At 45.7% G+C, this 15,326-nt stretch overlaps 1 protein-coding gene across 1 annotated transcript; it reads right to left on the bottom strand.

The window, feature by feature from the left end:
* Positions 1-1,316: 1,316 nt before the first annotated feature.
* On the bottom strand, positions 1,317-14,565 carry LOC143185128 (uncharacterized). The gene is given in 17 exon segments (XM_076387862.1): positions 1,317-2,091; positions 2,757-2,876; positions 3,409-3,589; positions 4,805-4,926; positions 4,985-4,991; positions 5,044-6,582; positions 9,930-10,401; positions 10,610-10,861; positions 10,953-11,138; positions 11,224-11,509; positions 11,699-12,145; positions 12,284-12,406; positions 12,633-13,096; positions 13,274-13,539; positions 13,618-13,803; positions 13,885-14,139; positions 14,392-14,565. Coding segments are annotated over 17 exon segments (5,517 nt in total). The 5' UTR covers positions 14,551-14,565; the 3' UTR covers positions 1,317-1,639.
* Positions 14,566-15,326: the final 761 nt, after the last annotated feature.

Here is a 15,326-nt window from a genome sequence, read left to right as displayed (position 1 = left end):
AATTTTTGGAAATCCTTATGTACGTACGAATCGACTTTCTCGCTAAGGATCCAGAAAACATGAAAACGCTCGAAGTCGAATATAATCGTTCATATTTTTTTATAAAATGCGGCGACACGAGATTTTGTAAACGAAAGAGCCGCATTTACACGTCGCAAATCGTACATTACTAAATGATATAAAACGCGGAAACGATGCTAAAGAAAGCAAATTATTTATTTATTTGAATTAAATGATTATTTATTATTGTTCCGATAATTAATTACGGTAGTGAACGAAGCCACATTTTCAAAGTATTTATTTTTATAAATATTTCGAGGGAAGTGATAAACGAAAGGCCACTGTAATATATAGGACCTATTGTGTAAAAAAAAAAAAAATTTCCAAACAGCTAGCTGCCATTTCTTCGTGTCATGTGTATTCGCGATTACGATTTACACTTAGCAGTCAGAAGAGATCATTTAGTCGAATCATCGTCGTCCAAATCATCATTAATGTTACTACTATGTAAGATGATGAAAGATGCTCGTGTGTGAAATGCAATTATCCATTCGAGAGAAAAGAAAACAGTATACTGTAACATTTTTTTTCGCTTGAGGCTTAATGCTTTTTCATTGTCTATCTTAACGCGTTTTGAGAGTTCAGTTAATTACTCGTACTTTTATCTTCAGTCAAAGGAAAAAAAGAAGTATTTATATTGGGCTTTTCACAGAGAGACGGACAGTATACAGTTAGACACACAATGTACACGTTATACACGCACATACACACACATACACACACATAAAAATACACGTGCAGTACTCTGCGTCCACGCATAAAAGAATAAAACCATAAACGTTTGTGGTATGAAAATTGTAATAAATTCGAAATCACGTACGCATGTATGTATGTTAGGTGTCGAAACCGAAAGAAATATATAAACGTATAGATTCTCATCGATAATCGTCGATGTACGTATAAATAATTACGGTTCTCATAATTTTATTTTATTTAATGTAACCATTGCAATGTCAATTCGATCTGAACATCAGCCCGACGCTCGTCTCGAATCGTACATTACACTTGTCGATCACACTCTGCTCTTGTTTTGCCCATTTCATCTTCCTCAACTGCATTGTAAAATCAGAATACGAGGGAAAAAATAATAAAAAGAAAAAGAGAAGCAGAAATGTCTTTGAGAGGCCCGCTCAACTAGAAACACACGAAAAGCGACAAGACTTACAGATAGTTTCCAACGTTCCCCTTTTTGTGTCGTATTTATTGGACGACATAAACTTGGAGGATACTCGAATAAAAACTTCTAACAGTGTGGTTAAACGATGCTTTTATTTCAAATACAAAATCTGTTTGTCGTAGATAGATCTAATGCGATCGCTTATAAAAAATAAGGACTGGATTAAGCGCGTTCCTCGACGTTACGTTTACCAAAACGTAACATAAGTTAATATCGTCGACAGCGTGAGCTAAACCTAATTATATACAATAACTCTGTAATATATACACGAAGAAACGTTTAATCGTAATATCACTTATCGTTTCCATTGTCATGGCCACGCGCCCGTCGAAAATCGATTACTCAGAAGTAACTACAGTTCGATCTTACACATTGCAGGACGTACGTGAAATTCGGAGCGATTTACTCTTTGCAACCGAGGCCTGCGGACCAGTTACAAATACCCCCGACTGGATCGTAGGATAGCTTATCAGGACAAGTGTATTCAGCCCCGATCACCAAACCATTCACCATTCTCGCGCAGGTGATGAACTTCTTGCAGGAGTAGGGATGAGGGAAGTTGCCCTGATCCAGGCATCGAATCGTGCCTTTATTCGTCAGAAAGATCTTCCCATTGAAGCTGGATTTCCCGACCACAGGCTCCTCCTCGTCCTCGTAATAATCGTAGTCGATAACAGATGGTCGCCTAGGCCTGCTCGTCGAGTTCTGTTGGGACCTATCCTTCGCCTTAGGCTTCTGTCGATCCCTGGGGATCGAAGGTGACCCTAGGGTGGTCCTACTCGTGGTCACATCTGTTCTAGGTGCTACGGTGGTGCTTATCCTGCGTCTCAGGTTGTTCCTGAACGACGGTCGACCTGATTGTGCAACCCGATTAATTATTCTGTTTTCAGAGAGTGAGAGAGGAAAAGACTAGAAGTCCCATTAGCACCCACGTGGTAGAATATAGAGGATGCGTTAGAACTCACGTTACGTATCCAGCGTGAAGGACCGAGAGGTGTCTGCAGATGTAAGGATGCAGACGAGCACAGATATAGTATGTCGATGTGCGTAGAAGTTATGGTTGCATTAGTACTTGTATTGAGAGTCGGTGGTGAGGTAGGCGAAGAACGAGTGGTTGAAATTACAGAATAGAGGTGGAGGGGATAGAGACACAGAAAAATTAGCAAAACGTGACCGCCAGTGTTCTCGAACGATTATAGTTAGCTTCGAACATTGCCCTGGCAGTGAAGTACCTCGTCGGAAAGAAAGATGTGGGATTAGTTTATTTTATGACTATCAGTCTCTCGAAAGTTTCGTGATGATTTGTTTTTCAGAGAAACATCGGTGAGGAGAAGAGATTCTCTCGTCCTGATTGCTTCGGGCGAAAGAATGCAGTGAGGTTTAAGTCGAAGATTGCAATGCGATGATAAGTTATGTCCCAGGTGATCCATGAGCAACCATGAGCTATGAGACGTGATCGTTTAGCTTATGTAGATTAAAAAGTCTGATGATGGGGTTGTATTTATCAAGCTGAGTGTACCAGTGGCTGCTGATTGCGGGGTCGGTGGATCGGCCAAAGTCACCGCGATTTCTTGTGCCCGACCACTTTGGTCGATATCTTTCTGAGCTTTCGGCGGCCCTGTTGTCTCGTTCGTGGTATCTAAAACAGATTTTCAAAGATATAAATACTGTAGAATAGTTACTTATTAATTACTTTTACGTATCACTCGTCATACGAGACAGAATAACTCATTTGAATTCAAACTCATTCCCGCAATTATTGTGCGCAGATATTAAAGACTCTACGCGCAGGTTCTGGAAGGGGAATGGCGTCTATTTACCGCGCCAACTCACTGAATTACTAAACCTATAATTTAATACTATATTACAAACACTATACTCTCCCTTGTTATATTACCAAATACTCAAGTATCTCTTGATAATTTATCAACAATCATAGCCACAAATCTTCCATCTTAACTATTTAATAAATAGAAACGTGTAGAAGCATCGTCATAGATAGTTCGAATTCGGATCTTCCGCGCAGTCGTTCTGCGCCGCTTTACCCAGGGAGGTGGCGCCATGCGCCATGCGCTGCGCAGTCGCTTACGGGACGCGGTACGAACAGGTTCGAACAAGTCGCGAGATCTAAGGCAGCTTGCCGTCATTTTACGTTCTTATTTCGCACTTACCAGCTTTTTCGTCAGTGGCAGAAAGGTTGCCCTCGGTCGGACGGTTCTTTCTAAAGTTCGTGAGTGTAGTTGTCTTGCTCTGTGTCGACGTCAAGGAGAATACAGCCGGCTTCCTCAACCTGGTCGACAGGATGCCTCCTGGTGTCCTAGATGATCCTACCGTGCCCTTGGAGGGATTTACCTGTTCGCGAGGCATACGCAGTTTGAGTTGGCATCGGATCGCCGTGTCGGTGAGTGGATTTTTGTATAAATTTCTGATTTCTCGCTGAGCATGTCAGTCGGGGGTCAATTGGTATAAGCGAACGGATAAAAGCTGAAAATGAGAACATTTCGAGCGCGAAAACGGCGTTGGTAGATGAAAAATTCTCGTGGCGTCACTTGGACGATTTTGAGTTAAAACGTTGTTCTAGATTCTAGAAGCAAAGCCATTTGAATTGGTGACGTAGTTGTCGTAGATAACAGGCGGGAAAGTTTGAAATTCTGAACGATTTGTTACTAGAGTTGCTTATAGGTGACACTGTAGAGGGGATGATCAGTAGCGTAGCAATTGCTTTCTAGTTGAGGGAGCTAAATTATAGACAGCTTTATTTGAACTCGAAATAGTTTTTTATTCGCGAACTTATACCGATTGTCCATTCTGAAATGATTCGAGTATTTGAGGTGAGAAAGCGCTGAGACGATAGCGCGAGATGGGGGTAGAACAGATGAATTAGAGAGACACAATAGTAGTTTTTAAATTAAGGTGACCAGGTGTCTCGAATTTTCGTACATAAGTGAATCGAAAAATTTTGTAATGTTGTCTTTACAGTAACTTATCTCTTCGAACTAAGAAATCTGGTCACCTTAGTTATAAATTGAATTTCATAAGCATTAATCTGCGTTTGAAGTGCCCATATTGGGTCACAGAAATATATATTTTGCGCGATAGAATACTATCATAGAAGAAATTACAACTAATTCTATGAAAAGTGAAAGAGAGGTTATGTAGAGGTTCTAAACACTATTCTTTCTAACGTGGTGATCCGAAATTGATTCCAAGCTTTAGTGTACAGTATTTTTGCTCTAATATTTAGTAGAGTGAAATTAGCTACCAATAGAATACCTCAAATTTGAGTCACATTCAATGTCTACCATTTTCCCGCCTTTCACATTTATCAAATCACCACGCTCAAGGTTCGGGGGGCTACGCAAAAATGCACAAAGGGTTAAGATACATCGCGATGAACGAACAATGATAAGAGAAGCGTAGCAGGGCGCGTCTACACGTGCGACACACGCCTCACAGAAGTAGAATTAGCGTTAATTAATTTGAGGCAGAGAAACACCAGCAGTAGATGAAGATGTAAGACAGGCTTCCGTGTTGAATTTCTTCCGTGCAACGATCCGTTTCGACTACCTTTCTCTCTCTCTCTTCTCTCGGTACACAACATTCTCCCGTTAATCTCGTTCGAACGAAACGATCGTGGCGTCTCCCGTGTTTTTGGTTAATCATGAATAGGAAAGGCGATGAGCATCGAGCTGGTTACGTTTGCTTAGGTAGAGAAACTCGTCGGCGATAATTGTTCTGTTTTCTAGCTCGTCCCCTCGGTGGATTAACCAGCGATAGAGGTCAGTTTAGTTTATTTATCGTGGAGCCGTTTGTTTAATTAGGCGTGGAAAGAGGGCGAGAGGAATCGTTACGAATGTTGTTTTGGAATTTAAGTCTAAACTGACCTCGAGACGTTTCCCTTGCTCTCTCGTTGCGATCACGTTCGCCTCCACCCGCGCAGAACTGTTCCCTTCGTTATCCACCGTCGATAAAGTAGTTCCCCCGACATCTTTTACCATTTCAGGGGGCTTATCATCCGAGATGTGGGGAACAGTGACTCTATCTGTAGGAGGGGTGGTCGTAGGTCTTCGAGGTCGTCCCCTGTAAATAGGCACTCGACGTCGGGGCAGGTTCGTCACCTGTTCTCGCTCTCCATGGTCCCCTATCGATGGTCTCGGTCGTTGATAACGAGTCCTGGACCTAGAGCCGAATTCCTGAGCAGAATCGTACTTGACCTTCTGTCTACGACGCGTACTTCGAGTCACTGTTGCTTCTAAAGGCTTTTCTGTAGTCAGGGGCAGCGTTGTAATGGACCCTGAAGTAGTCAAGGTCTCTTGATCACTCTGCACCGTTTGCACAGTTGTATCACTATCACTCTTTTCTGTACTCGTCTTTAACTCTTCAGTGGAAGTGGCTTCCACCATACTATAAGTGTTTTCTGTATTTATCTCTGTTGTCAATCCTGTTTCTTCTATCGAGAGATTCCTTGTCAAAGAAGGAATCTTCGTGACGATACTCAAGGTAGTATCAACGTTCGTAGTTACTGAGGAACCCCCAGTTGATTCAGTATTCGAATCAGTAACACCAGTAACGCCAGCTGAAGTCCCACCTGTTGCATCAGTAGAAGGTTCCACGGTGGAACTAGAACCTTCACTTTCAGATCTGAACACAGACGCTTCGGTCGTGAAATCTCTCTGCTTCGAAGAAGTAACACTCGCGATCCTAGTCGCGAGCTTACCCCCATTCCTAACATAATGAACAATCGGATGATCAGTAATCGTAGGCAATGTACTCAGTTCTTCCAACACAGTAGTGTCTTCGGTCAGAGACGGGACACTCGTTTCAAAATCAGTGTATCCATCCCCCATCTTCAAGGTAGTGAACTCAGTGTTCAACCCCTCAGTCTCCGTCCTCCCCGTGGGTTCATTCTCGCTCCTGGTCACGTAGAACCCACGCTGGCCCTGTTTCTGGCGCAAATTGCTCAAAGGAGTACCACGCATGGTGGTAGGTCTAACAGTGGTCGAGGAGTCCTCGCGATCGATCCTCTTCTTGCTGCCCGAGGACTCGCCGAAGTCGTCCTCGTCCGCGATATTATCCTCGTCTCTCCCCCCGATCAGGTTCAACTCATCCTCTCCCCTTGTCGCGTGACCCTCTCCGTCCCTTTTGTTCCCCAACGTCCACCGATCAGAGGGCTCGCCGAAGTAGGCGCTAGCCTGGGCGGCGTCTCTCTCGAGAACAAAGTTGTGCTTGTCGTCGTGGAAAGGGAGCAAGTCGAGGTGCACGGGCGAGGGGCTGGCGTGATCGTTGGTCTGACGACCGATCAGCTCCTTGAGGGTCGGTAGTCTAATAGCTTCCGAGCTGGGGACCTGAAAATCAGAAGAAGGCAGCACGCTTAATGACGATCCCCCGGCATCTCCTTTGGCTCTCTCTCTCTCTCGTCTCTTGGCCTGTTCCGTCTCGGAGGAAGAGAGATAGGAAAAGAGGAGGCAAAGTGGTTTCTCAGTTGAACGCTCCAGCTCTGACTTTGTCTCCCTCTGGCGGGGTCCCAAAGGGTGGATTCTGCATGGTCCATTCCCTTGAAATCCCACCTGGAATAAACTTCCTTACAGCCAGATCTAGCGACGTCCTCTGGACCCTTTCCGACGATTCCATGAAAATGGCTAATTTATCCCTTCTCCCATAGTTGCAGCTGCTGGGGACTCATAGTCTCCCCAATGAGCATTAAAAGGAGAGTGGAGTTTGAGCTCTCTTTGCTATACTAGTTGATTAGGGGGATGAGCGCTCTATGTACATTATCGATGAAGAATGATAGTTACGGTTCGAGCAGGTTTCACTGACTGGAGTCCCTGCTGCCGATCAAGTTGCTGAACACAGACTCGATCTCGATCGTGGAGGACTCGTGGGACTCAGTGGTGAACCTAGATGCTGCTTGCTGGAGGAACTCGCCCTCTATGGGCAGGGTGGACCTTTCTACGTGTCCTTGACGAATCTCGTTCACTGATTCGTCTTCGTTCCTCTCGACAGAGTTTGTAGACTTCTCTAGGTCCTCAGGGACAGGGGTGACTTGGTTCCCCGATCGTGGGACAGTATTCTGTAGAGGGATCCTCGTTGTCGAGGTCAAAGACGAATACTTAGTCTTTATCAGAATCTTCTGTCTCTCGGTGGTGGCTGACTCCTCGACAGAGGTCACGAGTCTGGTCACCAGAGGTTTGGGAGCAGGTGTGGTCGTGTAATCTGCGTCCACCAGGTTCTGGACCTCTTCGTTAGGACTCCTCAGGGTCGTGGAGTCCTCGTTCTGACTTCGAGGGGGCGTTCGCAGGGACTGCTGCCTTCTGTACGCATCTGCCACGTAGTCGAACTTCCTCGCTGGTATTAGAGTCTCTGTAACAGTTGATTCCGTGCTGGAGACTGGCCTTCTGGCATAGAATCGCGCTCTAACTTGCGTGGAGGACTCGAAACTGGGCGACTCCGTGGCGTCTGGCACTGGTTCTTCGTTTTCTTCCTCCTGGTCCCTTTGACCCTCCTCCTGAAGCTTGTACCTCGTCCTAGGTTGACGGAAGTTGTACTTGCTCTTCAAGTCCCTGGTCTCCTCCGATTCCTCTGGTGTAATATTAAAAGGAGTCGAGCTCTGGGGGCTCACTGTCTTCTTCAAGGACTCTGGGACTCTGTACCTAGGACGAACATCTGGTCTACGATTATTGGTGGTGCTAAAATGTTCCTCGAAAGTTACATCTCTTAGAGGACTCAACGAAGATAAGTCCTCGTTACTGGCCAGGCTGGAAGCTGTGCTATAACGGCTCCAGAACTCCTCAGAGTCGCTTCTGGTGGATAAATCAATGGCGAAGACAGCCTGATCTTTCTGGACTGAGTCCTCTGGGTCAGGTTGCTTCTCTGTACTTTTCTCCTCTTCTATTAAATCTTCCTCGATCGACTGTGTCGTTGAGACTGGTCTACGACGGATAAACAGACTCTTCCTTCGTTTTGATAGACTCTCGTTGTTGATCTCAGTGGTAGATGGCAAACGAATGAGAGTCCTCGAGGTTGGGTTACGAGTGGTGACGTTCTCTGAGTCAACTGGTCGTCTGCGTATGAACTTTCTCACGTATCTAGAGTCCTGGTGGTAGGTTCTATTATAAGGCTCCAGTCTTCGAGTAGACGCAGAAGGTATAGTCGATAGTGAGAAAGTGGTTGGCAGCGTTTCGGGCTGGTTGCTTGGTGTCGACGTTTCTTCCAAGACGTTGTCTGTGAGATTGATCAGGAAACTAGTGGTCGACCCAATACCACTTGTTTCTGTGACCAGCTCCTCTTCCTGGGTCGAAGGTTCAGTCGCAGTTACAGTGAAGTTATCGATTATGGTGGAGGCCATGGTGGCAGCATCGGGATCAGAGCTTCCACTGTTGATGACTGTCTCAGTCGGTGTCTCCAGAGTGGCTCTGAGGTCATCTAGACTGGAGTCAGTCGTAGAGCTCTCTGTGGTATATTTATCCAAACTTTCTGTCGTGGTGTCCTTCTCTTTGATTCTTGTTAAGTGCTGCTCCTCGAGACCTGCACTTGTTTCTCTTCTGGGAGTGGTAGATTTAATTAAACTCAACTCCTCAGTAGAAGAGAAACCTACTGTAGAGCCTGCATCCTCATTCTGAACTGGTCGAAGTCGTTTGATGACTTTTCTTCTTCGAGGAAGTACTTTATCCTCTTCCTCTTCCTGTGACACGGTGCTGCTGGACGCGATAGGTCTCTTCCTCAGAAGGACCTTCCTCCGTCTCGATATCCCATTTCGATTCTCCTGAGTCGTAGACTCGACGCTAGCTCCAAACACAATTCTAACGACATCAGGGTCGAAGTCCTCGACCCTGGCACTGCGAATGGTCGTGGCGAAAGCTTGATCAGGCTCCTCGCTAACATAAGACGTAGTCTCTGGAGTCACGGTGACCACTTCGTTCTCTACTAAGGACTCCGAAACAGGAACCTCCTGCACAATACTCGTTTGCCCATCCAGGTCCACTGTGGTCGCCTGTGGTCTCTCAGTGGTGACAATCAACACTCTATCCAACGAAGTAGTCCCATCAACAGAGTCCACAAGAGCCTCCGTCACAGGCCCCTCAGACGAACTTTCAACTCTCTCCCTCTCCAAGGAACCCACAGTCGTTCCAAACCCACTCTCCTTCTCAATCTTGGTCTCCTCGATCTCCCCATTATTCCTCTTCCTAGTGTACTTAGTCCTAGCATAGATGTCCCTATTCACAGTATTAGGCTTCTTGAACACCCTGATATTCGTAACCTTCTCACTCTCCTCTGCTTCCTTAATAACTGTACTCCTCGACCTGGGCGATGCTCTCCTAGGCTGACTCTGAGCGATCCTGATGATGGGACTGTCCTCCAGTTCGTTCGATCTAGTCTCGGCCTTCGCAGCAGGTCGTCGAAACCTTCTCCTAGGCGTTTCTGTGCTCTCCACAGTGGAGGCTTCGGTGGTTCGAGTCCTCTCCCTGGTCCCAGGGTTGCTGTCCTCAGCCCTGACCCTAGGATTAGGCGTGTACCTGCTGGACCCCCTCTGCCTCGACCTTCCAGGGCTACGAGAGGGTTCCTCCGTGCTGCGACCTTCGACCTTCTCCTGCTCTGTCGTCTCGCTGCGACCGATGCTCTCCTGCCTCGGCCTCACTCGGCCTCGTCCTACCAGGAAGGACGTTCGCGTGTTGTTTCGCGACGCTATACTCACCTTTGACCTCGCCTGATCGTTGGAGGCTGGCAGCGGCGTGGTCGTCGCCTCTGTCGTCGGTCTTCCTCTTCGGTTGAAGCCAAAGGGCCGCGGCTGAGACACTGTCGCTGTGCTGGTCCTCGTGTTTGCCACTGACAACGTCGACAGACTCGCTGGCGCTGTTGTCAGCAGGATTTCTGTCGCAGAATCCTCGACCAGCTTCACTGTCTCAGTCGTTGAGCTTTCGGAGCTCGAGTTCGACGCAGGTCTCTCCGTTTCTGGGTCGAGAACCACGTTGCTGGGGGTCACGAGAGTGGTCGAGGGCAGGGTGGTTGCTAATGGTGTGGGGGTGGTTGTCTCTGGTTTCTCGATGACTTTGGGGGACGTGGGTGGAAGCACTGGTTCTGTGACCGGTTCTTGGGTCGAGGGGCTTGGCTCGGAGACTTCTGGCTCTCTGGGGGTCGTGCTTCTGAATCTTTGAATGCTGACGTACCTGAAAGACGTAGTCATTAGTCTGTGGCTGTGAGTCTTTTGTCTTTTAAGTATAGAATTAACACGTTTACAATCCTGTGACTCATGCGTGGGTCAGAGCGATTTTACTTCGGTTTCTTGGACGAGAGAGTGAAACAATATATTGTTCGTGAAATGTAGGTGTTAGTTGTGAAAATTGTTTCTGATTAGGGAATGAAGGGTATAGAGACCTGGATTTGGTTGTCGACTGAGTTTCTTCGTTCTGCTCCTTGACTTCCTCCTCCGAGTTGCTGTCCTCGGTGCTTCTATGATTGGACAATTATATGGAAGGAATTTATTATTAAACGTTGCTTAATAGAACACATGTGAAATTATCTAGTGATTTATTTATTGACTACTACCTTGAAGGAGTTCCAGGACGTCTGGAGCGAATGAGCACCTCTTCTTCCTCTTCCTCTTTCAAATCCACATCATTCTCACTCCTAAAGAAATTGCAATTAGAAGGCAATTTTAAATATTTAAAAATCTGAAAATTGAGGCCCATCTAAATCTGCCCCATTCCTCTCCACTCACCTAGACGTAGTCGTCGACGGTCTAGATCGTCTAATATTAATATAATTAGGCGTGGCCCTTTGCGTTGAGCTGACCAAGAAGGGATTGCTAACATTGGTCTGTTCTTCAGAGGACGCAACATCTTCCTCATCATCAAGACCTTCTTCGTCCACGTCCTCGTCGGTTGGTGGCTCTTTTGTAGATGGTCTATACAATGCCACAGTCTCATTAAAACATTCATCCAAAATATGCAAGAATTCCTATTGACAAAAATTGAAAATTCGCATCATACTTAGGTCTTTCGATGGTGACGTACTGAGGCTTCTGTACTCGTCTCAGATTCTTCACCTCTGGAACTTCATCCAGACCCTGGAACTGTGCTCCACCTGGGCCATTCGCGAAGTTAGTGCCCCCAGAAGTCTGTTGTCTACTCGTAGTTTTGCTAGCCTGTCGATTCAGTACGCGTTCATAGAGAGAACGACTGATAGTGGCTGGAGTGGCTCGCTCGTTATCAGAGCTCGACTCGCTGGCGGTCTTCTCTTGATTAAAGAGCTGCCTTTCTAACTGCTCTATACCACCTGTAGACACAGAACGTAAAACTCAATTCCTCTATGCTATATACTATTTTAATACAATATTATATTAATATCTAGTAACTTAAATACACTTTATAATATATGAAGGGTGAAACAAATCTCTAATTACTACTCTAATCAACCTACATCTACAGTCTATTAATAGTACCAAAAACCACTTGAGTTACTTACCAGCTTTCTTGATGAGTTCAATCAACTCTTTAATAACTCTAGGGTCCTCCTCATCCTCGATGACCTTCTCCTCATGCTTCTCAGGCTTAGAGACTACCGTGGACGCTTCAGTAGTCGTGGTAGTGGTAGTAGTAGTCGTAGTAGTCGGCTTGCTCCTAGTGATAGTCTTGTACAGAAGAGGCTTCGGAGTGGTAGTCACCTTAGGCTCCTCCTTCTCCTCTTTTTCCACGTCCTCTTCATCTTCGTACTCCTCGTCGTACTCTTCCTCGACCTCTACCTCCTCTTCTGGTTTTGGCTTACGAGTCGTGCTGTACAGATAAGTCGTTCGACTCGTGGCAGCCGTGATCGGGGCTCTGGTGGTCGCAACAGTCGAGGAAGTCTTCGATTTGGGACAGATAACGTTGCGTGGGTAGTCGCAGGAGTCTGCAGCTTTGTTGAACACTAGTCCTGTTGGAAAGTACCTTCGAGTATTCTTCAGGAATGGGAACTGACTTTGAAGTCAATTTTTCGGGGCTAGTTTCTTTATAGACTCTGTGACTCGTAGATTCGAGTGTAAAATAAATTACGAGAAGAGACCAGACTTACCAGAAGGACAAGTGAATTGATGCGCCACGACGCCTAGACCTCCTGGACCACTGTCCAGACACCAGAAGTACTTCTTACAGTCTCTGGGGTGCGGGAAGAAACCTTCGTCCTCGCACTTGAAATCTAGTGAGAGAGGAATTATTATGAACAAAAACAACATTCACAAAAAATTAGTCGTTAAGGTGGAATGAAAAAATAGGCTTAATAGATTGCAATAAAATATTTCTGACTCCCAATACTCCAGATCTGATTCATTCCAAATTTAAATTACTTGAATCCTGGGACCTCGAGAGTCATAGATATTTCCACCCTAATCACTACATAAATATTAATCATCTGTGAATCTCACCAGTTCCTGGGTCAGGCGTGGTTGGAGGTTCAGGGGTAGTTAACTTATTACTCAAGGAATCCCCTTCTGCATCGCCTTTCTCATCCTTTCGTCGAGTCTGCTTATTTCTATTCCTACTACCAGCTCGTCCTTTGGGTCTGCTCTTGTTCTTGCTCCTCGATCCCTCTTTGCTACCTCTGACAGCATTACCTCTATCAGAGTCTTCCTCTTCCTCAGTAGACGGATCAAAAGATCGTCTGTCGACCTCTTGCTCTTCTTCCTCTTCTTCATCACTGGCCTTGGTTCTCGAGAATGTCCTAAACTTGGGTCTAGCTGTGGTGAAGCGCTTCCTTGGGGTTGGTGTCGTGGTCGTGGTGGTTCTTCTGCCAGCAGACCCGAATTTCCTTTCCCCTGTGGCGCTGTGGGTCCCTAGAGGCCGTGGCTTCTTGCGGCTGTCTACTGTCTTGGGCTTTTGAGCCGCGTTCCTGGTACCAGGCAAAGAAACTTCGCTGAGAATACTGTGTTCTCTCGACAGGTGTTCGATAGGACACTTTCAGAACACGCGTCGCTTCAGTATTAAATATCTAATCGATCTTTCAGACTCGCCACTAGTACGTTCATCAGAGAAATAATTGACCAAGTGATTAACTCGATTGCCTTACGTGCTGTCGGTTAAAAGAGCCTCTTTGGCTGCCTCGATCAGTGGATAGGGACGATCGTGGCACTTGCCGCGGAAGTCGTCGTTGTCGATGGTCCAGAACATGATCCCGCCTAGGTTCTTCTCATTTGCATACTTGGCCTTTAGCTTGACTATATCCTCGTCGTCGTAGCCCACCCATTGGTCACCTTTGAACGCGTATGGACCCATCGCCTTTGGATTCCGCTGGACCACTTCCCACTCGTCTGACGCTGCCAAACTTTCGCAGATCTGTGGGAATATCAATGAATATATAGTTACTCAATCAGTGGCGTAATACACGTGTCCTTTGACCTTTCGAAAACTGACCTCGTAGTAAGCAAGATAGCCCTTCTCTCTCGTAGCATCTCCTTCGACTCCAGGACCATCGGCAGGTGCCCCCAGGTCAGTGGCGTCCTGGTTAAAAAGTGTGTAAGATCGCCCATAGGTTGGGATGCCCAAGATGATCTTGTCGGGCGAGGCGCCCTTTTTTATGAGATAGTTTATTGTGTAATCCTGCAAAATGGCGAAGGATCGTTGTAACAGAGCTTCGTTACTTTAGATTAGGTTTAGATTCGATCCTTAATTCGTGCTTACTATCGTCAGCTCGCTGTCGTAGTTGTACTCATTATCCTCCTCTAGGGGGTATAAAGGGGAATGGTGATTAACAGCTGGTTCGTAGGAAGAGTGATAGTCGTAGGAGAGGAGATTGATAAAGTCTAGGTATTCGTTTAATCGGGGAACGTCGTAGCCTTTGTCGATGTACTCGATGCCAGCTGGCATTGCCAGTGAAAGAAGGAGTCTTGGTCTTCCTGTCTTTGAAGACTCCCTTTCGAACTCCTCTCTAAGTTCCTTTAAAAGGTATTGAAATTAAAAAACTTCCAAATATACAAATATATAAGTCCTCATGTAGTCAAGTCAAGTCCTCAGGTAATCAAGTCAAATCCTCAGGTCCTCAGACACTCAGGTATCTAGTTCATTCACGTACCCAAATATTCAAGTTTCTTATTTCTTTAAATATTTCAATTTCCTAACATCCAAAGTCCCTCATCTTCAGACCTTCCAACTTTTACTCATATATCACTACTCAATGAAAGTCATTACCTGCACCAAGCTCGCATAATTGTCCTTGTCTCGAGGTTTTCCACCGTCTCTAAAGGCTGGGTACTCCCAATCGAGATCGAGGCCATCGAAGTGGTTCTTTCTGAGGAACTTAATAGTATTCTTGACAAATTCCCGCCTCTTCTCGGGGTCAGCCACCATCGGCGAGAACCTGCTGGAGCCTTCGTTCCAGCCGCCAATGGCCAGTAAGGTCTTCAAATTTTTGTTGTACGTTTTTAATCCAGTGAACTTCGCGTACCCACCTTCGATAAAAATCCACGAGGTTAAATCTCGTTCTTGAAAATCATTGCCTCGATCGATCGATTCTTATTCACTTTAATATACCTTTCTCAATGTCCTGGTACTTGTCGAAGGGTTTCAAGGTGTTGTCCTTCGTGAACCCGCCGAAGGCATAGATGAGATGAGTGCACAGGTAGGGATTGATGTTCTGGGGTGAGAATTTAGCGGTTCCAGGTCGATAGATCGACCAGTTGGTGTAATAGCACACGATCTTCCGTTCAGCATTTCCTGCTCGAACAAATGGATCATTTAGATATTTGCATATTCAAGTAGAGTCTCCCAGGACACTTCTTCCATTGATTTCAAATTTTCAACTTTATCCATTTTAATATTCCAAGTCTTCAAACTCACAAATATTTCAAGCATTTAAAAATACGAATTTTAAATTTTTGAAATGTACCAGTTTAAGTTTTCAAACTTTCTAATTCTATTTTTGCATTCTGATTCCTAGAACTCTGTATTAGTTCTCTGAGTGTTGCTATAATAAGGGTTAATCGATTTTTTCTTAGTCAGAGTCGTAGCTGAGAAACCGTATCGCAGAGAAAATGAAACGCGATCGAACTTTCGTTTGTACGTTGCTCTAATGGCTGGTCGCGTTAATGATTAAGAAGAAAAATGTACCAGCGCATACTCTGTTA

This window comes from Calliopsis andreniformis, chromosome 10, assembly GCF_051401765.1.
Source record: "Calliopsis andreniformis isolate RMS-2024a chromosome 10, iyCalAndr_principal, whole genome shotgun sequence".
Lineage (NCBI taxonomy): Eukaryota > Metazoa > Arthropoda > Insecta > Hymenoptera > Andrenidae > Calliopsis > Calliopsis andreniformis.
Note: the sequence above shows the minus strand (reverse complement) of the source record. Positions and strands in the feature narration are given on the sequence as shown.